General features: G+C 41.2%; 7 protein-coding genes across 11 annotated transcripts; 4 read left to right on the top strand and 3 right to left on the bottom strand.

The window, feature by feature from the left end:
• Positions 1 to 52: 52 nt before the first annotated feature.
• LOC108051624 (glycoprotein endo-alpha-1,2-mannosidase) lies at positions 53 to 2,601 on the bottom strand. Its single transcript, XM_017133774.2, has 4 exons — positions 2,173 to 2,601; positions 1,286 to 1,881; positions 996 to 1,224; positions 53 to 931 (listed from the first exon to the last, which is right to left on the bottom strand). The coding sequence occupies exons 1-4, from the start codon at positions 2,518 to 2,520 to the stop codon at positions 659 to 661; spliced, it is 1,446 nt and encodes a 481-aa protein (XP_016989263.1). The 5' UTR covers positions 2,521 to 2,601; the 3' UTR covers positions 53 to 658.
• A 379-nt stretch (positions 2,602 to 2,980) lies between these two features.
• Positions 2,981 to 6,107, bottom strand: LOC108051689 (ATP-dependent RNA helicase WM6). The gene is made up of 8 exons (XM_017133865.2): positions 5,976 to 6,107; positions 5,515 to 5,770; positions 5,231 to 5,454; positions 4,644 to 4,827; positions 4,464 to 4,582; positions 3,673 to 3,804; positions 3,193 to 3,595; positions 2,981 to 3,130 (listed from the first exon to the last, which is right to left on the bottom strand). Exons 2-8 carry the CDS (start codon positions 5,711 to 5,713, stop codon positions 3,117 to 3,119), a joined length of 1,275 nt encoding a protein of 424 aa, XP_016989354.1. The 5' UTR covers positions 5,714 to 5,770; positions 5,976 to 6,107; the 3' UTR covers positions 2,981 to 3,116.
• A 234-nt stretch (positions 6,108 to 6,341) lies between these two features.
• LOC108051686 (lamin Dm0) lies at positions 6,342 to 10,592 on the top strand. The gene is made up of 4 exons (XM_017133862.2): positions 6,342 to 6,464; positions 7,277 to 7,758; positions 8,057 to 8,760; positions 8,822 to 10,592. The coding sequence occupies exons 2-4, from the start codon at positions 7,284 to 7,286 to the stop codon at positions 9,521 to 9,523; spliced, it is 1,881 nt and encodes a 626-aa protein (XP_016989351.1). The 5' UTR covers positions 6,342 to 6,464; positions 7,277 to 7,283; the 3' UTR covers positions 9,524 to 10,592.
• An 806-nt stretch (positions 10,593 to 11,398) lies between these two features.
• LOC108051685 (glucosamine-6-phosphate isomerase) lies at positions 11,399 to 14,305 on the top strand. Of its 5 annotated transcripts, none has more exons than XM_017133860.2 (6): positions 11,399 to 11,618; positions 12,218 to 12,339; positions 12,396 to 12,523; positions 12,651 to 13,192; positions 13,498 to 13,557; positions 14,081 to 14,303. In XM_017133860.2, the coding sequence occupies exons 2-5, from the start codon at positions 12,242 to 12,244 to the stop codon at positions 13,549 to 13,551; spliced, it is 822 nt and encodes a 273-aa protein (XP_016989349.1). In that variant the 5' UTR covers positions 11,399 to 11,618; positions 12,218 to 12,241; the 3' UTR covers positions 13,552 to 13,557; positions 14,081 to 14,303. The 5 variants fall into 5 exon arrangements, with proteins under 5 accessions (XP_016989349.1, XP_044315996.1, XP_016989347.1 ...); XM_017133858.2 differs by having other exon boundaries at positions 11,400 to 11,618; positions 12,208 to 12,339; XM_044460061.1 differs by lacking the exon at positions 14,081 to 14,303 and having other exon boundaries at positions 12,208 to 12,339; positions 13,498 to 13,819.
• A 159-nt stretch (positions 14,306 to 14,464) lies between these two features.
• Positions 14,465 to 15,605, bottom strand: LOC108051684. The gene has a single exon (XM_017133857.1). It carries the CDS (start codon positions 15,594 to 15,596, stop codon positions 14,607 to 14,609), a length of 990 nt encoding a protein of 329 aa, XP_016989346.1. The 5' UTR covers positions 15,597 to 15,605; the 3' UTR covers positions 14,465 to 14,606.
• An 833-nt stretch (positions 15,606 to 16,438) lies between these two features.
• Positions 16,439 to 17,763, top strand: LOC108051628. The gene is made up of 2 exons (XM_017133778.2): positions 16,439 to 16,725; positions 16,850 to 17,763. The coding sequence occupies exon 2, from the start codon at positions 17,041 to 17,043 to the stop codon at positions 17,644 to 17,646; it is 606 nt and encodes a 201-aa protein (XP_016989267.1). The 5' UTR covers positions 16,439 to 16,725; positions 16,850 to 17,040; the 3' UTR covers positions 17,647 to 17,763.
• A 2,878-nt stretch (positions 17,764 to 20,641) lies between these two features.
• Positions 20,642 to 21,833, top strand: LOC108051625 (transforming growth factor beta-1-induced transcript 1 protein-like). The gene is made up of 2 exons (XM_044460035.1): positions 20,642 to 20,932; positions 21,041 to 21,833. The coding sequence occupies exon 2, from the start codon at positions 21,061 to 21,063 to the stop codon at positions 21,592 to 21,594; it is 534 nt and encodes a 177-aa protein (XP_044315970.1). The 5' UTR covers positions 20,642 to 20,932; positions 21,041 to 21,060; the 3' UTR covers positions 21,595 to 21,833.
• Positions 21,834 to 22,356: the final 523 nt, after the last annotated feature.

Here is a 22,356-nt window from a genome sequence, read left to right as displayed (position 1 = left end):
ATAAAACACTGATTCTTTTGGCACTAAACTATTAAAGCTTAGATAAAGTATTTATATATTGTACTCGTAATAAAGTTAAAATTTTGTAAGTACCAATCGTTTAACAAGTGTTTAGTTTAAATCCGTTATAACATAGATAATTTTCTTTGGTGTCTACATAATATATGGCATGGCATTAAGTTATGATATTGTTCTCCTCTATATACTACAATAATTGAAAGCTAGTATAGATTTAATAAAAAAGTATGTCTGGCTCTAGAATTACTTTTAATTGATATCAATTTGAATTGCTTTCATTTGCGTTTTATTTTGTCGAGTGTTTTGGCAAGAAAACTACTTGTATTCCATAGTTGTGTTTTGAATTGTCTTAACGATTGGCTTTATATATAAATTTAAATTTTTCATGCACAACCTTCTGATCGAATATAGTTTAATTCATTTCTTGCGAAAAAACTCGACTTGTAATTGTCATTCCCTTGATGTTTCGAATTAATCTGAGTTATTAAAAATATCACTATCAAAACGATATATATGTAGTGTATATATGTGTAGCAGAAGACTCGTTAACAGTTCAAAAGTAATTGTGTGGCCTGCAATTGTTGCTATTGCTTCTAAAGTAACTAGGATTATCCTTTCATTTTGGAAGATTCGCTGGCGCCTAACAAATTGTCCCGTTCAAGAGCTCATAGCAATTTTGTGGCGATGCCGGAGAAGCTGCCGCCGCCGCCTCCTGACGCGTCTTCAGAAAATTTCCCACCCAGTGGGCAGTGAGATCTAGATACTTGGTTCTCGAGCCAGGATTGTAGTCCAGGAAGCCGGCGCGGGGCATCACCTCCTCGATTTGACTGCCATCCGGCCAGTTGTTGTAGCTGGCTATGTTGATAAAGCCCACGTGGTTCAAAATGGCCGTTCTCCAAGCCACGCCGTAGTACTAAAAAGATTAGATTCATCATCAGATTAACTTGGTTACAAGGTGGTTACAACGCTTTTTTTACCCTTCCATTGCTGCGATGCCTTTGAATATCTCCATGTCGCGGGAACTTATTCCTTTCCGCAAATCCTGGACCCACAGTGGGCACAAAGAGCATTTTATAGGACAACGCAAACGACTTCAGATACGACCAGTTTTTCCAGGTACTGGCGAAGACCGCTCCATTACTAGGCAGTTTACTGTAGAAGCCATCGAAACACAGCCGTCGCAGGACATCCGCATGGCTTTTTAGCCTGAAGAAAAGAGGAGATATATAATGATGATTAGATATTGGAAATATTAAAGGCAGCTAACCTTATGTGACCTATGAAGAAGGCGTCCAGAACCCTTCGCAATCCATCAGGCTCTACTAGCGATGGCGTTCGACAGAGCAGCCTGCCCAGACTATCACTCAATTTGTAGGCATTGCTCACGTAGAGAACTGGCAGGGAAACACCTCTCGACTGGCTCCATACCCTGTAGAATCCAGGCAGACTGGAGTATGTGGCAATCTCCTGCAGCTGCTGCCGCACAAACTCCACGCTCTGATTCCCTGCAACACTGAGTTCAAAGGTAACGCTTAGATTGTGCTGGGGAGCCAGTTCCAGGATCTGATGGAGGAGCGCCGCCTCCGCTGGCTTGCCGCCTGTGAAGCTCAGGATGAGCACTCCCACGCCGCAGCTCCGGATGTTCTCAAAGTGCTGGGAGAGCAGCGTGGCACTGGGCTTGTACAGACCCAATGCCGGATAGAAGGCTGTGTTGAGGATCCTCACTGGTCGCGGCGTTGTGAGTGGCACATCGTTTGGGTGCTCCGCTGGCGGCGGAGGTGGCTTTTTGGACTTGTACCAGGGCACTGGGGCTGTGTAAAAAATATGCACTGCTGTTATCACCACATCCAAAGTGGTTCTTGCCTGATAATATTGAGAAAATAAATTTATTTTGAAATCATTAAATAGAAATGATTGTATCTTTAAGGATTTTGCTGAACTTTAAAGTTTTCTTAACTTAAAAAAAAATTTTAATGAATTATTTAACTAATCTTACATTTAGATAATACTAATACTTTTTTTCAACCTTTTTAAATTAATATTTTTCTTAAATGTATTTATTGCATTGAAAATGATTTGATATTTAAAGAACAAAAAAGCTCTATTTCTAAATTGATTTAGAAAACAATTGATTTGTACTGTTTTGAATATTACCGCCTGCTCAGCCTCGTGGTCCTTCTGCTGCTGCTGCTTCATCAGATCAATTTTGCTCTGGATGATGCGCTCCTTGATCTTCTGCTCGTCGTACTTCTCGGGCACAATCACTCCGTTCTCCCGCTGGGGCTGGATGAGGGCTACGGCCACGGCCGGGGGCTTCTCCGGGGGTTGGTCCCCGGGCCTGTAGGCTCGTGCGATGAACCGCTCGTCCAGCAGCAGCTCGATGGCCGCATTACGTCCACTGGAGCCCAACACTATGATGGTGATGACCAGCAGACCCACGATGGCCAGCAGGAGAAGGATCTTCACCTTACGTCGCGTTTTCACATACTTTTTGAGCAGCATTTTCGCACGCGTGCATTTTCTCACATTGTTTGGTCGTTGGCTTTGTTTTTCTCCTCCTGTTTTTCCGTCCTCCTTGGGCAACCCCTACGACCCCTCGCCCTTCCTGTCGCAATGCAGTTGCCGGAAGCTCCACGCCATTGCGCATGTCCTGAAACGAACACACTAAACTATCCCGGGTTTTTCCGGATAGCTAAATCTCCATTAAAAGAAACTAGATTAAAAACTCATTGATTTCGTTAGGGTCTTTCGTTTCTTTTATTGCGTGATGTTATATAAAAACTTACATATTTTTGGTCTTATATTTACTTGCCTTGAACTATTTAAAACCTCCAAAGGAGAACGTCCCACACTATTCAAAGTATGCATAGTGAATTTTAAAATTAAATTAATTTAATTATTTCAGGACAAACTATAATCCTATCGTTAAGTCCAATCCCAAAATAAATGCATTACATATTCATTCACTTTTGTACGTCAACACATTGTCTGAATATTTTTTTTATTTAGTTATAAAGTAGAGTTTTATAAAAGGTTTTAGTTTTTATCTATTCGAAGTGCATTTCTTTTTCTTACGGAGTATCATGCACATTCGATTTTCAGCGTCCTTCAACTGAAAAGTAAAATACAACAAATTAGTATTTTGCAAGAAGTGAATAATAAAATTTAACTTACTATATGTGGACAGATCAATCTCCTCCGGCAGCTCGCTGATGTTAACATCGAAACGGTCCTGTACTTCGTTAAGTATCTTGGCATCGTTCTCGTCCGAAACAAAGGTAATGGCCAAACCCTTGGTACCGAAGCGTCCGGCGCGGGCTACGCGATGCAAGTAGGTGTCGGAATCCTCGGGCATATCGTAGTTGAACACAATGTTTACGCGCTCAATGTCCATGCCGCGACCAAAGAGATTGGTGGCCACCAAAATGCGCTTCTGGAAGTCCTTGAACTGCTGGTAGCGGTTCAGGCGCTCCTCCTGGGTCATGCCGCGATGGATGCCGATGGCGGGGAAGTTCTGCTCCGTCAGCAGCTGGGACAAGGCCACGCAACGTTGTACGGACTTCACAAAGATGACCACCTTAAAGCAGGAAACAGAAAAGTTATTTTCAAAAAAAATTAAGGATTCCAAATTAAATAATGCTGAGAATTACATACCTGATTGAACTCGAGCACATCGAGCAGTTCAAAGAGCTTCTTGTTCTTCTCGTTCTCCTTCAGATTGACATAGTGCTGCTGCAGTCCGTGCAGCGTCAGCTTGGCCTCATCGTCGACGTAGACCTCCATGGGCTAGATATCGGAAATAGAATGTGGCGCATTTTAAAGGGAACAATTAAGAGGGGTAAACGGAAATCGAACTTAAACTAGGCTCGCCTCGGAACATACAACAATATGCTTAGAATTTTCTACATACGGCCACGCTACCACCACATCTCATCAACTAGACTCTGAACTGCTCCCGAGGATCGACGATCGCTCTGAGAAGTGTGCGGATTACAGATGAGCGGCATATCGCATCGCATTCGCTTTTGTTTCACCTTGTCTCATCGGCCAGTCGGCGTGATTTGCTGTTTTTCGTTGATTTATTTGGGTATTGCATTTTCCTATCGTTGTTTATTTTAAATCATTGCGATTTCAATTGATTTGTTCAGCGGTTACTGGTTGTTTATGTTTTCGCTACGGTTGCTTTTCACGCGTTTAACCATTTAGAAAATGGTTTCTGGCAGTTATCAACTAACATTTTCGATTTGAGTTATGCTCGCAGAGCGCTGGACGATTGTGTTTACGCGTTTAACCATTTGCAAGATGGTGGTTGGCTTATATGGGGGATCGAGATCGAGAATTCGATATCGGGTGGCGTTAACAAAATAATAACTAATTGTCGTGATAGCGGTGGATGCGAGGTGGAGAAGTACGAGCATTTTGGTTATGAACACGTTGATATTTACATCTTGCATGAACTTTTTGCAAACCGGACGAATGTCCTTGCTCAATGTGGCAGAGAACATCATCACTTGTTTGCCGTGCGGTGTGCTACGGAAAATCTCTTGAACGTCACGACGCATATCTGAAAGATAGGTTTAGTAATGAGCGAAAATTTAAAGGTTTTTGGTGTTTAGTCGACGTACCCAGCTGCTCCAGCATCTTGTCGCACTCGTCCAGAACAAAGTGCTTCAAATGCTTCAGATTGAGTTTCTTGTTGCGAATCAAAGCCAAAATTCGACCAGGAGTGCCCACCACAATGTGCGGGGTTCCACTTTTCAGTGTCTCCTCGTCCTTCTGAATAGCTAGTCCACCAAAGAACACAGCCACCTTAAAAAAAAGAATGAAGTTATTAGATTATATAATTCGTGCAGTTATTAAATCTATAACTTTAAATTTACTTGCTACACTTAACCTATATTTAAAGACTCGTTAACATGCAATATCAGCAAATATCTTGATAAGTCAACAAAAATAGCTTCTGGCTGGTTTATGGGGATAACCTTTTAATGAATTACTTATTTTCAATTTTCAATTTTGATTTGCAATAAAATCATATTTATGTAAAACATACACAAACTTTTAATTAGATTCAAGTCATTGAATAGCACTTAATCAATTTTCCTTTAAATGGATTGTACTGCAGACCCTTAAAAGTCTTGGTCTTGCCTCTTTGAACTTTTTGAGTTCTTTATTGATAACTTAAATTTCTGACTATAAAACGAGGACTCACCTTGACTGTGGGCATGTACTTGGAGAAGCGTTCATACTCCTTGCTGATCTGGAAGGCCAGCTCGCGGGTGTGGCACATGACCAGAACGTGGCAGGTGTTGTTGTCCGAGGGCTCCAGCTGCTGCAGAGTGGCCAGGACAAAGACGGCAGTCTTACCCATACCGGACTTGGCCTGGCAGAGGATGTCCATACCCAAGACAGCCTGCGGAATGCACTCGTGCTGAACTGCAAGGCAATGATGGAACGTTAGAGACTGTACATTTGATACTTCAGTGGTGTACTTACCCTCCGAGGGATGCTCGAAGCCGCAGTCCACGATAGCCCGAAGGATCTCCGGTTTCAGGAGGAAGTCACGGAATCCGGAACTGTGTATAGACACGTAGGTGCCCTTAACATCCTTCTTGGGTGCCTCCTGGCTTTCAACCGCAGTGGTCTCGGTCTGCTCCTCATCCTCGTAGTCCAAAAGATCATCGTTGTCTGCCATTTTAGCTTAGTGTTTTTTTTTTGATCGAGACTTTGGCTACGAGAACAAATCTAAATTCTGTGGGGAAAAAACGCATGTAAGTTTGTAAGTTACATGTGATTGTAAAAGAAAATGCCGCTTTTTTGCGGAACCGGTGCCGGCGTACCCTCCGCCATCTTGTTTTTTCACCGCACCGCATTCCATGTATTTCAAAATAAAACGAAATATTCTTTGCGAGTGTTCATTTTTTAAACTGCATGGGGGTTTTCCAAGTTTGACCTACCTTGTGCGTACGTTTTCTGCTTTAAAATACAACTTTTAAAGCGACTTTAACTATTTAAAAAACTTTAACGTGACGCAGAGCAAAAAAGACCAAGCAGTGTGACCTCGGCTTGAGTTTTTAGAAATCCCACTAAAGCTGAATATATGAAACTATCGATTAACATCGATATATAGATTTTTTAATGTCTAAACAAATCAAAAAATGTAAGCCCCGTACTAAGAGAGTCGAATTCTGTTCGTCAGCTATGAGAGAGTGCGATAGGCAAATTGCTGGCGATATAAATATCCTTATATGTATGTAGTATTATTTATTCTGCGAGTCTGGTCATACCACCCAGGCCGAGAAGTAATCGATTGATCCTTTTGATTGACCATCTCTAAAACCATCGCAACAAATCCCGATTACAAGTTTCAGCGTCGGCCGCGTTTTATTGCAGCGAAATATTTAATTTTCCAATTTGTGCATCTTCCGTTCGTTACCAAAACACAGGTGAGTTTCGTTGCTGCCAGTAAACAATAAGAGATTGTGGAAAACAATACGAAATAACTATAACGGCCGATGAAAAGCGGTGGTGCAGTTTCACTCAGAACCGAAATAACCCCCCTGCCTGCAGCTGCGTGAAAATGCCGCAAATATTGAATTAAAACCGCCATATTGTGCGATTTCCTCGAGCTTATCAAATCGGTTTAAGTGAGTCGCTTGGAATAGTTAATCAGAGCGATTGATTATATTCGTATTAGCCCCGCCTTTTGGCCCCACGCCCATAAACAAACGCCGACAAACTCACTTTTTTTTTCTCGTCCGCTTTAGTACAGTCGCTTGAGTGAAAAGTGGGGTTTGTGCGTGTGTGAGTGAGAGCGTGAGAAACTCGTTTGCTTCTGTTTTTGAGCGTTTTGTGCGATTCCACTATTCGTTTTCGATTTCTGTTTGGAATTTTATCAGGGCGCAAAAATAACATTTTACACAACAAGAAACAAATTGTTGTGATATGATTTTGCAAATCATTTTAATTAATTAAAAAGTAATTAAGAATAATATACAAATGTAGTAGGCAGCCCAGGATTTAAGCGATGTTTTAATAAACAAATGTGAAAATCATTTAGATTAAACCTCATTCAACTATCACGAACGAGATTCAATAAATACATTTTGTAACATTTGTATTCGATCATTTTTAAGTCTTAAAAACTATTTGGAAAATATAACAAAGTTATTTGATCTGTTTTTTTCTGTGTTGTCTTAAAGAGGTCATAGCCAAATAAAAACTCACGTGTTATTCTGTGTGTTTATCTCTTTCGCAGCGTGAAAATGTCAAGCAAATCCCGACGTGCTGGCACCGCCACGCCGCAGCCCGGCGGCACCTCCACCCCAAGGGCGCCATCGGCGGGTCCGCAGCAGCATCACCAGCAGCCGCCGCCACCAAACCACTCCCAAACGGCCTCCAGCCCCCTGAGTCCCACCCGTCACTCCCGCGTGGCCGAGAAAGTAGAGCTGCAGAACCTGAACGACCGCTTGGCCACCTACATTGACCGTGTGCGTAATCTGGAGACGGAGAACTCCCGCCTCAGCATCGAGGTGCAGACCACCAGGGACACGGTGACCCGTGAGACCACCAACATCAAGAACATCTTCGAGGCCGAGCTGCTGGAGACTCGCCGCCTTCTGGATGACACGGCTCGCGATCGGGCTCGTGGTGAGATCGACATCAAGCGGCTGTGGGAGGAGAACGAGGAGCTCAAGAACCGGCTGGACAAGAAGACAAAGGAGGCCAGCACCGCTGAAGGTAAGTGTAGATAAATGAAAAGGAAATCTGCCATATCAGCTTATAGTTAAAACTTAATATGGAACAAAGCTAATAAAAACATAAAATGTTTTATTTGCAAAATTTGTTTCTCATAAAATTGTAAATTGAAATGTAACATACATTCATCAATCTGAGAAGGTTTCAAGTAAATATCTCTATTCAATTCTAGTAAATATCCAAAGACTTCATTCCTCAGCCGAAGTGATCAAACCTACCCCATAACGCACCCAATTTAAGCCGAACACCAGATTAATTAATTGATTTTTCCACCCCGCAGGCAATGCCCGCATGTACGAGTCGCGTGCCAATGAGTTAAGTAACAAATACAACCAGGCCAATGCCGATCGCAAGAAGGCCAGCGATGAGCTGAACGAAGTGCTCAAAGAGCTGGAGCGCCTGCGCAAACAGTTCGACGAGACACGCAAGAACCTGGAGCAGGAAACATTGTCGCGCGTGGATCTGGAGAACACCATCCAGAGCCTGCGCGAGGAGCTCTCCTTCAAGGATCAGATCCACTCGCAGGAGATCAACGAGTCGCGCCGCATTCGCCAGACGGAATACAGTGAGATCGATGGACGCCTCAGCTCCGAGTACGATGCCAAGCTGAAGCAGTCGCTTCAGGAGCTGCGTTCCCAGTACGAGGAGCAGATGCGCATCAATCGCGACGACATCGAGTCCCTATACGAGGACAAAATCCGTCGCATGCAAGATGCCGCCGCACGCACCACCAATTCCACGCACAAGTCCATCGAAGAGTTGCGCACCACACGCGTCCGCATCGACGGTCTCAATGCCAAGATCAACGATTTGGAGCAGACCAATGCCATTCTGAATGTGCGCATCCGCGAGCTGGAGCAGCAGTTGGACAATGATCGCGAGCGCCACGGCCAAGAAGTCGCTCTGCTCGAGAAGGAGCTTATCCGTCTGCGCGACGAGATGACCCAGCAGCTGCAGGAATACCAAGATCTTATGGATATTAAGGTGCGTTCAGACACTATTTTCTTTTCTGGATCTTTTTATACTAAAACATATTTTTCCTCAGGTTTCTTTAGACTTGGAAATCGCTGCCTACGACAAGCTGCTGGTCGGCGAGGAGGCGCGCTTGAACATTACCCCAGCAGCCAACACGGCCACCGTGCAGTCCTTCAGCCAGTCACTGCGCAGCTCCACCCGGGCCACGCCCTCTCGTCGCACGCCCTCCGGCGCCATGAAGCGCAAGCGTGGCGTGGTCGAGGAGTCTGAGGATCGCAGCGTCTCGGACTACTATGTGTCGGCCAGTGCCAAAGGAAATGTAGAAATTAAGGAAATCGATCCCGAGGGCAAGTTCGTGAAGCTCTACAACAAGGGCAGCGACGAGGTGGCCATCGGCGGCTGGCAGCTGCAGCGACTGATCAACGAGGGCGGTCCGTCGACCACCTACAAGTTCCACCGCTCCGTGAAGATTGAGCCCAATGCCGTGGTGACCGTTTGGTCTGCAGACACCAAGGCCTCGCATGAGCCGCCGTCGAGTCTGGTAATGAAGTCGCAGAAGTGGATCGCCGCCGACAACACCAGGACGATTCTGTTGAACGCCGAGGGCGAGGCTGTGGCCAATCTGGATCGCATCAAGCGCGTGGTGTCGCAACACACTTCCTCCTCCCGTCTGAGTCGCCGGCGCAGCGTAAGCGCCGTTGATGGCAACGAGCAGCTCTACCACCAGCAGGGCGATCCACAGCAGACCGGCGAGAAGTGTGCCATTATGTAATATCACACACAACAATCTTTTCTGAACCAGACAAACAGATAACATCATAAGGAAAACATAAAAAAGAACCCACAAAAACGCAAGAGGTACAGAGATTTAATAATCAGCTAAGTTATTTTTTGTGGCCGCAACGCCCGTAATTTAATCAAAAATCATTTGTGTAGATTTGCTTAAGCAGCTAAGCGATAATCTTCGTTTCGTCTACTTTCGTTTCTGTTCTATTTTCTAAACTTAACTCACACCAAGAAAGCTCTTTACTATGTTGTTCAAATGACATCGTTTTTCCACGTTTTGTGTTTCCATCTAAACAATCTTTTGTAAACTTTATTTGGTATAAGGCGGAGTTTTGTATTTCATTTATGCCACATAGAATTTACATACCACCTTCACCTTTTGTATTTGTGCCGCTAAGAACTTTGAAAATATTGCAAGGAAACAATATTTTCGATGGACTTCGGCCCATCCATTTCATTAAGAAAATAGTTTATAAGCAATATCCAAGATAAACCAACCAACAAAAAAAAACAACGAGCAAACAAACAGTGAGGGAAGATACAGGTCAAGAGAATTAACTAAAAGATGCTCCTGACAACAGACTTATTTATTTAAGTATTTTTTGTACAATCAGCATAAAATACAATATACATTATATATATATAGAAACAAGCCTACGGAAATGACAAGAAGACAGCAGTATATATTTTTTAGCCATGGCCATAGGGTTTACGATCCCCAACCCCAAAAAAAACCGCTTTCACCCGGTTCAAACCGGTTCTTGAGCTTCCTGCTGCATACAATTTACCGGACAAGCAACAATAAAAACAGCAATTACAGCAACAAGAAAAATGTACAACAATTAAAAAAGAACACCTTGCGGCTCAGCGATCCGTCGCTTTTTTTATGGGTGGGCGTGGTCGCGTTTTACGCCGGCCAAACAAATTCAACGCCCACACAAACTATTATACACAAACTGATGAAAGAACGAAACTAAATTTTAAGTACATCTACGTTTATGTATGTAATTGCTAATTGATAATACAAAATAAAGAAACCATGTTTAATAAAAATATAAAAAAAAGTTAATTTAAAAATAATATAAAAACCATTATGAAATCAACGGCTTTATATATATTTCCGATCTATTGAAGCAAGGGTTAAAGGTTATTTAGATCCAAAAAAGTAATATCTTATGTTGCATATTAAAAATTTTGTTTTAATTTTTGGAATAATTAAAAAATGTTCAAATCGAAAAAAACGATAAAACCAATATGCTTTATAGAATTTTGCCTTTGTAGGGTATACATTTCACTTTCGCCGCCTGGTGGCCCTTTTTCTGTCCGCTTTGCGTTTTCATTCTCCGCGCTGAGTTATTTTTGGATTTTTAAGTTTTCTGCGTGTGTATGTATGCAATGCGGGCGATTTAATATTAACGCTCAAAATTCCTTAGCTTTGAGTTCTTTATTGAGTAAATTTAAATGAGAACTAGGGAGTTAGAAAGTAAACGGCTTTTTATATCCCCACTTTCCTGTTTTTTCCTGAACTTTTTTTCGAACTATGTGTCAACCCTATGCGAAAAAACACTCAAGAGAGCTAAAACAGAAAGATACAAAAAGGCAGTACTCTATGCACTCAAGAGCGAAAAATGCGGCTTGAAGTGGGAGTTCATTAAACTGAGAGATACAAAGATACAACGCTCAAGAGTGTAATATGCGGCTCAAAGTGGGAGTTCATTCAACTGGAACATACAGAGAAGAGTGTTCCCGAAGCAACGGAATACAAAACCATGACCGCTCAACCTGCGATAACGATAACAAAAAGTATCTCAAGGTTGCAACTGCATTGACGATTATTCAAATATTATTCTCTTTATCAGCTGAAGAGCGTATTTCAACCGCAAAACGAACTCAAAACTCGAGCTAATCGCTGCATAAATTGCCGGTCGAATTGAACAATTGAACAGTCTCAGTTTGCAGCTCAAATTGGAAATAAGCGCCAAACGCAAAAAACACTCCCCAAATCGTCAGTGTCGACCAGCAATAATATCACATAAAAATAATAATAAGCAAGCAGCTGTTTGCATTCGCGTGTTTTGAAGGTGAGTAGCTAAGTATAATATAATAAATAAATTCAAGTACAACTCGTGGTTGCCAAGTGAGAACGAAAGTGTTTTCCGTGGGGACAACGCCATAAATGGGTTAATTGTCAATAATTGCCGAGTATTTTCGGCTTATCAGTCGAGTACAATAATAAACAAGAAAGAATCTCTAAGTACAGTGCAAATATAAACGAAAAACACAACTGAATGGGCGGAATTACTCTTGTATCTTATCCCATATTACACTATCAAAATCTAATCTAAATCCTTGGCAGTGTCAACTGTATGGTTTAGTATTGTGAATATTCTAAAGCGATAAGGCCTTTGTTTTTCATTTCGAAAATACATATCTTTTGTTTCCTCACAGCTGGTGACGTTATTCAGTCTTTCTATGAAAAGTTTGGATACAATTAAAAAAATTTTAATTCAAAATTTTAAAGGTTTATTAATTTTGTTATATAATTGCTTGTCTAATATGATTAATAAATTTAATGATAGTAAAATATGTTTTAAATCAAGTCAGTTGTCTCTACATTTTATGCTCTTAAAAACGCATTTTACTTATACAACTTATTCTAAATTTAAAAAGTAATTTATAGTTGGAAAACTATTTCATCTGAACCATGCGGTTGGTGATTTTGGAGACGAGCGATTCGGTTGGCAAGTGGGCGGCCAAATATGTGATGAAACGGATTAATGACTTTCAGCCAACTGCCGACAGGTAAACAATTATAAATAAAATATATTTGACACTTAATGAAATGTACAACTTTTCAGATACTTTGTTTTGGGCCTGCCCACAGGATCCACTCCCCTGGGAATGTACAAAGAACTGATTGAGTTCTACAAGCAGGGCAAGGTCTCCTTCCAATTTGTAAAAACCTTTAATATGGATGAGTATGTAGGTGAGTTCTGGGTTAATATATTTTCTAGACAAAAAACATTCTAAGACCAAGAAAAGTCATTAAATAGTATTGATTTTAGAATGCTTCTACTAGATCTGTCTTTATTATAATATCTTATCACATTTAGGCCTGCCCCGGGATCACCACGAAAGCTATCACTACTTCATGTGGCACAACTTCTTCAAGCACATCGACATCGAGCCAAAAAATGTGCACATTTTGGATGGCAATGCAGTTGATCTGGTGGCCGAGTGTAACAAGTTTGAGGATCTGATCCGCGAGGCCGGAGGAGTGGAGCTATTTATCGGTGGCATTGGACCCGATGGGCATATTGCCTTCAACGAACCCGGATCATCGTTGGTTTCCAGGACCCGGGTGAAAACTCTGGCGCAGGACACGCTGGAGGCGAATGCCCGATTCTTTGACAACGATATGAGCAAGGTGCCCAAACAAGCCTTGACCGTGGGCGTTGGCACTGTGATGGACTCCAAGGAGGTGATGATCCTCATCACAGGAGCCCACAAGGCGTTTGCCCTGTACAAGGCCATCGAGGAGGGTGTGAATCACATGTGGACCGTGAGTGCCTTCCAACAGCATGCCAATACCCTGATGATCTGCGACGAGGATGCCACCTTGGAGCTGAGAGTTAAGACCGTGAAATACTTCAAGGTATGCCCGCCCTCGATTTCCTCGATTTTGTAGAAACCCGGGCTTAGATTGGAATACAGCTGAGCTGGAATATGGGTGCTTAAAAGGCTTTTGAAGGTTTTGGTTTTTAAACCCGTAATTCTGCCAAATATTTCCTTTCATAATAACTTTTATGGTTGTTAATTAGTTTTAAGGACTGGCATGGCTAAACTTAAGTGCTTGTAATATAAAGGCTTCCAAGGTTTCAGTTTTATGGTTAAGTAAAATGATTTGAGCCACAGAACTTTGTTAATAACTGGCTAACTTGCATTGCCACAATTTCACAGGGCATTCTCAGAGATCTAGACGATGGCTCCCAACAGGAGGGCTACACAAACTGATTTTGCGTAAAGTATCCAAACTTTATTTTGCTTTATCAACAAAACACACACTTTATGTATCTGAAACAATGTTTAATCTTTGTAATACAAAACACAAATTTATAGATGGTTAAAGAAAATGAAATGTAAGACTGTGTCATCAAAAGAATGAAAAACTCTGCCAAAGAATTGGAGATCGGATGGAAGACTGCCTGCGGCTAAATACTGGCTCATATTTACCAAGCTTTAAAGAAGACAATAAAACTGAAATATTTAATATAAGCTAAAAATAAAATTGAAGTTCATAACGGATTTATATCCAAATTAAATATATTTGCATACATTTTTAACATCATTTTGAAATAATACTTTTATGAAATAAAACACAAATACAAATTTTAAGCATATGTGCCTTATAAAATTATATTGTGCTGATATTTTTGCTTGCATAAGTTAATGTGTAAGTTAAGGTATTAATATATCCAATTACACAGATTATAATTTTAAAAAAAAATATCTTTCTAATGTTAAACTTTTTACATATTTATAGAGCCTAATGGACGTTCATTCCAAGCTGATAGAGCAGCAGAAGACGACGTAACCCCAAATTATTAAGAGAATAATCCTAGATCCAGATACCATTAAACTCGATACCATCAAGCCCTTCAGTATACTTCTTCAAATCGAAATCAAACTAATTTTTATACATTAAATGTTAATATTTCAAGTTTTATAAAATTTTGTCTAAAAACAAGCATTTTATTGTTAAAACAATAATAAATAACAGTGAATTATGGGTTTCCTTTTAAGACCATAAAGACAACGCTGATGATAAATAATAGTATTATTGTTTATGAAAAGAAAGTAAAAAGTTGGTAACATTTAAGTTTACAATTCTATAAGAACTGCAGCAGAACATTTTTGAAACTCCCCATTTAATCACCTTTTTATATCGTTAAAAAATCAAATATTTCGTTTGTTTTTAATTTTATTATTACAATTTACTTATAATTAAAAATACATTTTATGGAAGCAGTAAACAAAAATGATTGGCTATGCCGGTCGGAATGGGGCCCTCAAATCTTGCCCAGGATCTTGTTGTCCGTGTAGACGAACTCCTCGTGATCCTCGATCAGGCGGAATAGCTCCTTGGCGTAGTAGATGGACCGCACGGACTCCTCGAGGATGAGCTGGTGGTTCTGGACGGCCCGTCGCACCTGTTCGTGTATGAACATGGCCTCCAGTCGCTTGGCCCGCTGTGTCAGTCGACAGGCCTCGTTGTTCCGGAGTCGGGCTTCTCCGGCCGTGAGACGGCACTCCACGGCGGGCTGATGGCGAGCCACGTGGCTGTGGTAGCTGCATATGTCTCCGATGACGCCGGCATTCACATTGAAGATGCCATCGGCGGCACTAATCACGGTGTGGCACACGGCCGGAGAGCAGACCATTTCGCGGGCCAAGTGCTCGCGGATCATCTCCTGGAGAGCCTCGCGACGGGCAATGGTGAGGTAACCACGCCGGATGTACTTCCTGCCGATCTTCTCCCGCATCGCCTTGAAGCAGAAGACCTGGGTGCCCCAGACTTTGCCCTTCAGCGGTTTCGGATTCTTGCGGTCTGCTCGTGGCTCCCGGAACAGCTGCCTCTTCACCCGCTTGAGGCTCTCCTTCTGGGCCGACAATCTCTCGGGGAGGAGGCAACTGTTCACCTGGTGCCAGACCTCGCCGGGTGTGCTCAATGCCATGGCACTGGTGGTGCGCCAGTACATCTTGTGACCCATGCCGTTGATCAGATACAGCTGGCGGATGCACTCGTTGAGGAAGCTCCTCTTTGTGGGACTCTTGAAGTTGGGCGGATTGTTCAGCACATAGTGATCCCGCTTGTAGACCACACAGTAGCCGAAGTCCTTGTCTCCAGTGAGGATGCCTGGTTTCTGGTACACAATCAGCTGCTGGTCCTTGTAGTCGATTGGCGAGTTGAAGATGAAGATCTGGTTCTTCAGCGCCTCCTCATCGTTGGGAGTGCGGAACATCATCAGCTTCTTTAGGTTCTGGGTTGGCTGATCCATGGCGATTGACAGTTGGAATGTGAGTGATAATGATGTGGTTGACTTGGGTGGTTTATATACCGCGGACAGGTAGTAGTTTCTGCAGGGGGAGGCAGTTACCTGTCCCTTCGTGCAGGTCAAAGGTTGCCCTTTCGGGAGCTTAGAAATTCCTATGGCTTAAGTTCTACCTGAGATGCGACAGATGGTCTCTTAAGTGCCTTACTATATCTCAGTATTGTCTGCCAATTTGCAATTTCCCTCAGAAGGAATCAGGTAAAGATGACAATCAGTATTATTCGAAAAACTGTTAAATGATTTGTTCAACGTGAGTTACATTAAATATTGCAAAATAGTTAAGACAGCTAGTAAAATAGTAAAATTGATTCAATAACCTAAATTATATCTTAGAAAGTTATTCAATTTGCTTTTCAAGTCTAAGAATGTAATGTTGTAAATAAAAAATCTATAATGTAAACTGTAAAGATTAAGAACATAATAATTTAAAATGTAGTAAGATCAAAATTACATTAGAAAAAGGTTTGATGAACGCGATTTTCAATTTAATAAATCGATTCTTTGTACGACGTAATATTTTGTGTCGAAATTGTAGTTTAATACAAGGTCTCAGATATATAGTACTAAATGAATATTTAATATTTTAAGGATATACAGTCAAACTTTCATAGCTTAAACATACATATGCCAACATAAAAATTCCATGGAACTAAAAACGTGTCAGTGGCAAAGTTGTGGAGTATTTCTACTGTACGTATCCTTAATGATATGTCAAAAAGACCTCAAGTGTTGGCTAAAGCTGTTAGAAAAACAAAAAGTAATCTAAGTAGCTCATGAGTTTTCATCTGGTTGAACAACAACCTGAACAACTTATATACAAAATTGATGATTTGCCTCAACAAGTACTTTTGTTTTTTATCATTTATTTGCACTAAGCTGAATGTTATCTAAATTTAAAAATTGAGTAAAGTAAGATAAAATATACTGCGAAACCCCTGAAAATATCAGATGAAATCAGTCGCGAACAGAAAGCTAAGGAGTCTATAAGATTAAAAGAAAACCCAGAAGGACATTGCAATTCGAAGCTGTTTCTCCAGCTCAAAACTGTAGAACTGAAATAAACCGACATAATCAGGTAATTATCTCCCTTTTTGGGAAAGTCTATAAGAAGAAATCCCGTGAAAGGACACGATTTGTGTTGTGGATTGCAGCAGGCTTAAATAATCGAATTTTGTCAACTTTTCGTTAATCCATGCCAGGTGTTTTGGGCCATAAAACAGCCAGCGAATCGGCCAAGAAAGCAGGCCTAATTGAAGTGCAGGTAAAGCTCTCCATCGCCAGGTAAAAGCCTATATTGGAGAAAACCCTTTTTGCCTTTCTGGGCCTATAAGTTTGAGGGGTGAGCGATTGCAGCTGTCAGAGAGAATCGAGCATTTAGATCAGCAACAACATGGGCAACGTCATGGATCGCAAGGTGTCCTGTTCGGAGGCACGTGCCACGACGAATGCCACGCCCACTCCCTGTCTGACTCCCAAGGAGACGCAGGAGTCCATGAAGCCAGAAGTGGAGCAGCCACATGAGATTGTACCGAATCTGACATTCCACTTGTTCAGCTATCGCCAGCAGATGGGTTGCAAAAAGCACCAGTTGATGAAGTGGGCCACCTCGAAGCTCCTTCTCACCGAGGAGCTATTGAAGCTACACAGACAGCACCTTCAGCCCTCCAACGAATCATGGACCAACTTCGACAACCTGCTGTCCGATGAGGAGGATGAGGAGAACAAAGCACCGGCCGACGATGATCCGCTGGCCCAGGAGCTGTGCCACCTGAACAACTACCGCCTGGAACTCAGGGGCACCATCCTGGAGGTCGCCCAGGAGAAGATGAAGAAGCGCGAGAAGAAGAAGCTAAAGCGGCTGAAACGCCGCACCCTGATCTCCTCCAAGAAGCCCAGCAACAAGAACAAACACAAGCACTGCCATGCTCAGCAGGAGTTGGAGGAGCACCTGGCTCCGGATCCCCAGGATCAGCAGGAGGTCATTGTCATCGATTAGCCTTATGTATAGTTCCTAAGTCTTAGTTAATTTAGTCGTTACTCTCGTTCTAATTGTACATATATTTACTATATATATTCCTAGTCTGTTTTTATAGCCATTAAAATAGTACACAGCATAATAAACAATCCGCTTGCATCCTATTTGACCAACTGACTTTTTGACGGGTTCTGGGACCTGGCCCAAATCAAAGTTCAATGAGCTCGGTGGCCGGCATGTCCTGTATCCGTTCCCTGGATGCATAATTAATCTGTCGCGTAATTGATTGCGACTCCCGTTTCCCGACTCTGCCACTGCTCCTGTTCGCGGCACTGCCTCTCCCATTTGATCCTGCTCTCGTTTTGCGGCCAAACGGGGATGGAACTTTAAGTTAACTCGCTCCAGCTGAAGGACCTTTTCAAATTCAATTCAAATTTTAATCGGTTTCTTAACCGATTTAGTTATTTAAAGGCACAAAAATTGAGAAAATGTTTTAGCATGATGAAAAAATAAAGTTTAAATGTAGAATCTTATTAATGTTTTCCTTTAGCAATCAAAGGACAATCTAAATCTAAATTCCAGGCTTAATATTTTTTATATTTGAACATGATTTTGATGGTCAAAGGCACAAAAATTGAGAAAATGTTTTAGCATGATGAAAAAATAAAGTTTAAATGTAGAATCTTATTAATGTTTTCCTTTAGCAATCAAAGGACAATCTAAATCTAAATTCCAGGCTTAATATTTTTTATATTTGAACATGATTTTGATGGTCAATTCTGTAAACTCTTATCTATTGTTATTCTTAATTAATTTTTCCAATATATTTATTATGCTATTATCAGTTGAGCATATAAAATATAATTATGAATAACAGAAATACCAGCTGGATCTAGTTAAACACAAATGTATAATTTTATTAGGCAGGTTTTAATTTACTGTTATTTTTAGTTAAGTGGATTTAGTTATACCATCAACTTATTGCCCAAAAAGTCGACCCAATTCTCCAAATAATTTACAAGCCAAAGCAAAAATTTCCCAATAATCCGCAGACAGTTTATCTCTCCAAGTGTGTCACATTATAGCCCCCAAATCTCCTCTGACAATTTGAAATAACGCTCTGTAATAAACTGTTACCCCTTTTTTTGGGCCACTTCACCCTTCTCCCCTTCACTTGGCCCAATCTAATCTAGCGACTAATTAAATTTACTCACACGACAAAAAAACCACCCGAGTGCAGTCGAGAAACCCGAATAAATTATTGTGGGTCATGCAACTGGAGTTTGCAATTACGGGCAAACTTGAAGGATATATTTATGTGGCCCCAAGGAGCAACTCTTTGAACTTGTCCCAGAAACGTGCCAAAAAATGGTGCGCCACTTTGAGCAATTAGAAAAAAGTGCGAAACCCGAATGCAATTATTGCATTTACACGGGATAAAATAATTAACGAGCGGGTCAACCTATTTAAGGCATTGGGAATGCGGATCTGGACTACGACAAGGATGTGGATGTGGATGTGGGTGAGGATGTGAGCTGGGCACGCACTTTGGAATACGCAGACAGTCGCCTGACACAAATTCCCCTTCGACTTACACGACTTTCTGGCTCGGAAGGAGTGCAAATGGCTCCCGAAAGGGGCTGCAATTTCGAATTCCTTGCAACGCATCAAAGCGCAAACCAAATTGTGACATGTCCTCGCCGAGGACACCCACTCCCCGTTTTCCTGCCACCACCCAGGACTCCATCCCACCCACTGTGCGGCGACCACAAACAATTGCTGTGCCCCACCAAACGGCCATCGAAAAGGGAACAAAAGAAGTGGCACATGCACTGAGAAAACACGAAATAATGGGCTAAATAGATATATAAATATTTAGTTTTAAAGCTGTCATATAATAAAATAATTTCCATATATTTATTATCTATTTCAATCTAAAATAAATACATAAACAGTTCCACATTAAATGTTTCAATTAATGAATATATTTAAAGAAAAAGTAATGAAGGTAGTTATGTATCTTAAATTCATAGTTTTCCTATGTTTTTCCTAAATTTTTGAGCTTAACAAAAATTTTATAATCAATTAATTTGGTTGATGCTAAACATTGTGGAAACAAAAAAAAGAGTAGTATTTTAAATATGATAATTAACGTTTGATGTATCCTAACACATAACATATAAATTTAATATTCAAGTGAAAGCCATAGTTTTGCTTATGACAAATAAACAAAAATGTTTATTTTTAAAAATACGAAGTTGTCCAATGTGAATAAGAATGATTCTGAGATTTATTTTTGAATAAATAAATATTATTTCAAAATATTGTTATTTTTCGAAGTGTACCTCGGCTGCGATGGCCCTTTTGGGGGTTGTGTGGGAGGGTGAGTCCTTTGAAGGAGCAACCACCACCTCTCCTGCCAATTCCACGCATGTGTAGCCGTTGTTAATTGCCGACTAAACGGAACTTACTAAGCATTTTTGCTTTAATTAAATTTTTTAATAAATACGTTTGAAAAGCATTTTATTAATTGCAAACATTTTTAGCAGCGCCTTCAAGGAATTGCCGACCGTTTGTTTGAACGAAGTCACCCTTAGAAGTGGAAGATTCCCCTTATTCTTTTTATTTTGGAGGCAATTTGTTAATGGTTTTTGGTGTGACTAATTCGAGAGCTTGAATTTCAAAGAAAAAATGGCTATAAATTTTGAAGACAAAAATAAGTAACCACCAAAAATTAAGTTTTATTATGTTGTATAAAATTACCAAGTTTTGGGTAAGGGGAATAATTTATATTGAAAAAACTAATTCAAGTACTTAATTTTATGTTTTAAATGAGGGGAAAAATTGGTTCAGTGGGCTTGGGAAACATTTAATTAATAATAAATAAGGTTATCAACGATGCAAATTTATATAAGATCCCCATAAAAATCAAGTAACCTGGATACGGAATTCATACATTTCCTCGGCCTAAGTAGGTGATGCTTCCTTGATTTTCAGTTGTCAAACTACATACCCAGCGTCCACATCGCATATCTCATTCAGTTTTTGAGTCTTGCTAAATTCATACGTTTTCATTCGTTTCGTTTTCTATATTTATTAAAACAAAAAAACATCAAAATTGTCAACAACAAAAAAATAGTAGTAAATTTTGTCCAAATCCGTATTACTCCTTTTTTCTGTTCTATCATTTATGTGTGAACCTTCTGAAAGAGAGAAAGTAACTTAAATAACGGAGTTCCGGAGAAAGAATAATATTTTGGAGAGAATAGAAATAGAAGGAGGAAAGTGTACACAGGCGGAAAAACAGGTAAGATATATGAGATCCTAACTTCAGTGCATTTTAAACCAATCTTACATTCATTTATACATATAAAACATAAATTAATAATAATAAATAACCCATTTCCATTTGCAGAAAACGATCCCTTTACCAAGATGTCGGACAACATTGTGTGCCACAAGTGCAACGAGGCCATCACCAAGCGGATGATCACCGCCCTGGGCAAGACGTGGCATCCGGAGCACTTCCTGTGCCGCCACTGCGAGGAGCAGATCGAGGACGCCACCTTCAATATCCAGAACGGGGAGCCGGTGTGCAACAAGTGCTTCGTGGAGCGGTACACGTACACCTGCGCCGGCTGCAAGAAGCCGATCCTCGAGCGGACCATCTGCGCCATGGGCGAGAGCTGGCACGAGGATTGCTTCTGCTGCGACGGAGCCTGCAAGAAGCCGCTGGCCAACCAGTCCTTCTACGAGCGGGATGGCAAGGCCTATTGCAAGCAGGACTACGAGGACCTCTTCGCCGCCAGGTGCGCCAAGTGCGAGAAGCCCATCACCGACTCGGCGGTGATTGCCATGAACGTCAAGTGGCACCGCGACTGCTTCCGGTGCAACAAGTGCGAGAATCCCATCACCACGCAGACCTTCAAGATCGACGGCGACAAGCCCGTGTGCCCCGCTTGCAATTAACGATGATCCCGATCCCGATCCCGATCCTGATCCTGGGTGGCCAGTGTATCCCTGCATCCCTGCATCCCCACTTCGGCACCAGATTGTTCATTCACAGTTGGCCGTTCGTTTCTTGACCCAATAGTTTTTGTAACCGAATGTTTAAAGGCTAAGTGGCATCAAAATAACCAATCCGGAAAATCAAATACGTCTGCACACGGCAGAAACAAACCAAAATACACTTGACAAACAACAAGTAACCAAATCTTTTTGCTGGGTGGGGGGAAAACAAATCGTGGAACATCTTGGTCGTACGTCGTATTCTAAAATTTCGATTTTTTCCAAAAATTCATGTAGTAACCCCTAATGAAAAAAGCCAAAATCCAGAAAAATATAACTCGATTTCTCGGTTTTTTCATAAAAACCCTTAGAAATAATGGTCAGATCTTGGAATGCCATACCTCGTTGAATTCGTTACAAAATTTCCAATCTTTTGGTATCCTCAGCTAAAAAATTTTATTTTGACCCAAAATTCGGAAAAAATCAAGTGTTACCCCTTATGAAAAATGCGAAAATCGGTCAAAAAATAAATTACCCAAAATTAACCTGGAATGGATTGTATAGGTTCTCAGCTGCACAAAACAGTTATTCTTTTGGCTGTGCGTCTTATTTTGGCAAAGTTATGTTTTAAATATATGGTTTTGATGGCCAATATCCGGAAATAAAATCCGCAAAACGGTGCAGAAATTGACGGACATGGCTATATCAAATCGACTACTTTAT

This window comes from Drosophila rhopaloa, unplaced genomic scaffold (genome assembly GCF_018152115.1).
Source record: "Drosophila rhopaloa isolate 14029-0021.01 unplaced genomic scaffold, ASM1815211v1 contig_2, whole genome shotgun sequence".
Classification (NCBI taxonomy): domain Eukaryota; kingdom Metazoa; phylum Arthropoda; class Insecta; order Diptera; family Drosophilidae; genus Drosophila; species Drosophila rhopaloa.
The sequence above is the reverse complement of the archived record's forward strand: the minus strand, read 5'-3'. Positions and strand labels throughout refer to the sequence as shown.

What these genes read in the sequence shown, in the direction of transcription:
- LOC108051624 (XM_017133774.2), bottom strand. Translation starts at nt 2,520, where the DNA reads ATGCTGCTCAAAAAGTATGTGAAAACGCGACGTAAGGTGAAGATCCTT. An exon ending in TTCTTCATAGGTCACATAAG is followed by an intron (nt 1,225 to 1,285) that starts GTTAGCTGCCTT and finishes TCTTTTCTTCAG; the next exon opens with GCTAAAAAGCCATGCGGATG. An exon ending in GGCATCGCAGCAATGGAAGG is followed by an intron (nt 932 to 995) that starts GTAAAAAAAGCG and finishes TAATCTTTTTAG; the next exon opens with TACTACGGCGTGGCTTGGAG.
- LOC108051689 (XM_017133865.2), bottom strand. Translation starts at nt 5,713, where the DNA reads ATGGCAGACAACGATGATCTTTTGGACTACGAGGATGAGGAGCAGACC. An exon ending in AGTACATGCCCACAGTCAAG is followed by an intron (nt 4,828 to 5,230) that starts GTGAGTCCTCGT and finishes CTTTTTTTTAAG; the next exon opens with GTGGCTGTGTTCTTTGGTGG. An exon ending in CAAGATGCTGGAGCAGCTGG is followed by an intron (nt 4,583 to 4,643) that starts GTACGTCGACTA and finishes CCTATCTTTCAG; the next exon opens with ATATGCGTCGTGACGTTCAA.
- LOC108051686 (XM_017133862.2), top strand. Translation starts at nt 7,284, where the DNA reads ATGTCAAGCAAATCCCGACGTGCTGGCACCGCCACGCCGCAGCCCGGC. An exon ending in GGAGGCCAGCACCGCTGAAG is followed by an intron (nt 7,759 to 8,056) that starts GTAAGTGTAGAT and finishes TCCACCCCGCAG; the next exon opens with GCAATGCCCGCATGTACGAG. An exon ending in AAGATCTTATGGATATTAAG is followed by an intron (nt 8,761 to 8,821) that starts GTGCGTTCAGAC and finishes ATTTTTCCTCAG; the next exon opens with GTTTCTTTAGACTTGGAAAT.
- LOC108051685 (XM_044460062.1), top strand. Translation starts at nt 12,242, where the DNA reads ATGCGGTTGGTGATTTTGGAGACGAGCGATTCGGTTGGCAAGTGGGCG. An exon ending in TTTCAGCCAACTGCCGACAG is followed by an intron (nt 12,340 to 12,395) that starts GTAAACAATTAT and finishes ACAACTTTTCAG; the next exon opens with ATACTTTGTTTTGGGCCTGC. An exon ending in AGACCGTGAAATACTTCAAG is followed by an intron (nt 13,193 to 13,497) that starts GTATGCCCGCCC and finishes ACAATTTCACAG; the next exon opens with GGCATTCTCAGAGATCTAGA.
- LOC108051684 (XM_017133857.1), bottom strand. Translation starts at nt 15,596, where the DNA reads ATGGATCAGCCAACCCAGAACCTAAAGAAGCTGATGATGTTCCGCACT.
- LOC108051628 (XM_017133778.2), top strand. Translation starts at nt 17,041, where the DNA reads ATGGGCAACGTCATGGATCGCAAGGTGTCCTGTTCGGAGGCACGTGCC.
- LOC108051625 (XM_044460035.1), top strand. Translation starts at nt 21,061, where the DNA reads ATGTCGGACAACATTGTGTGCCACAAGTGCAACGAGGCCATCACCAAG.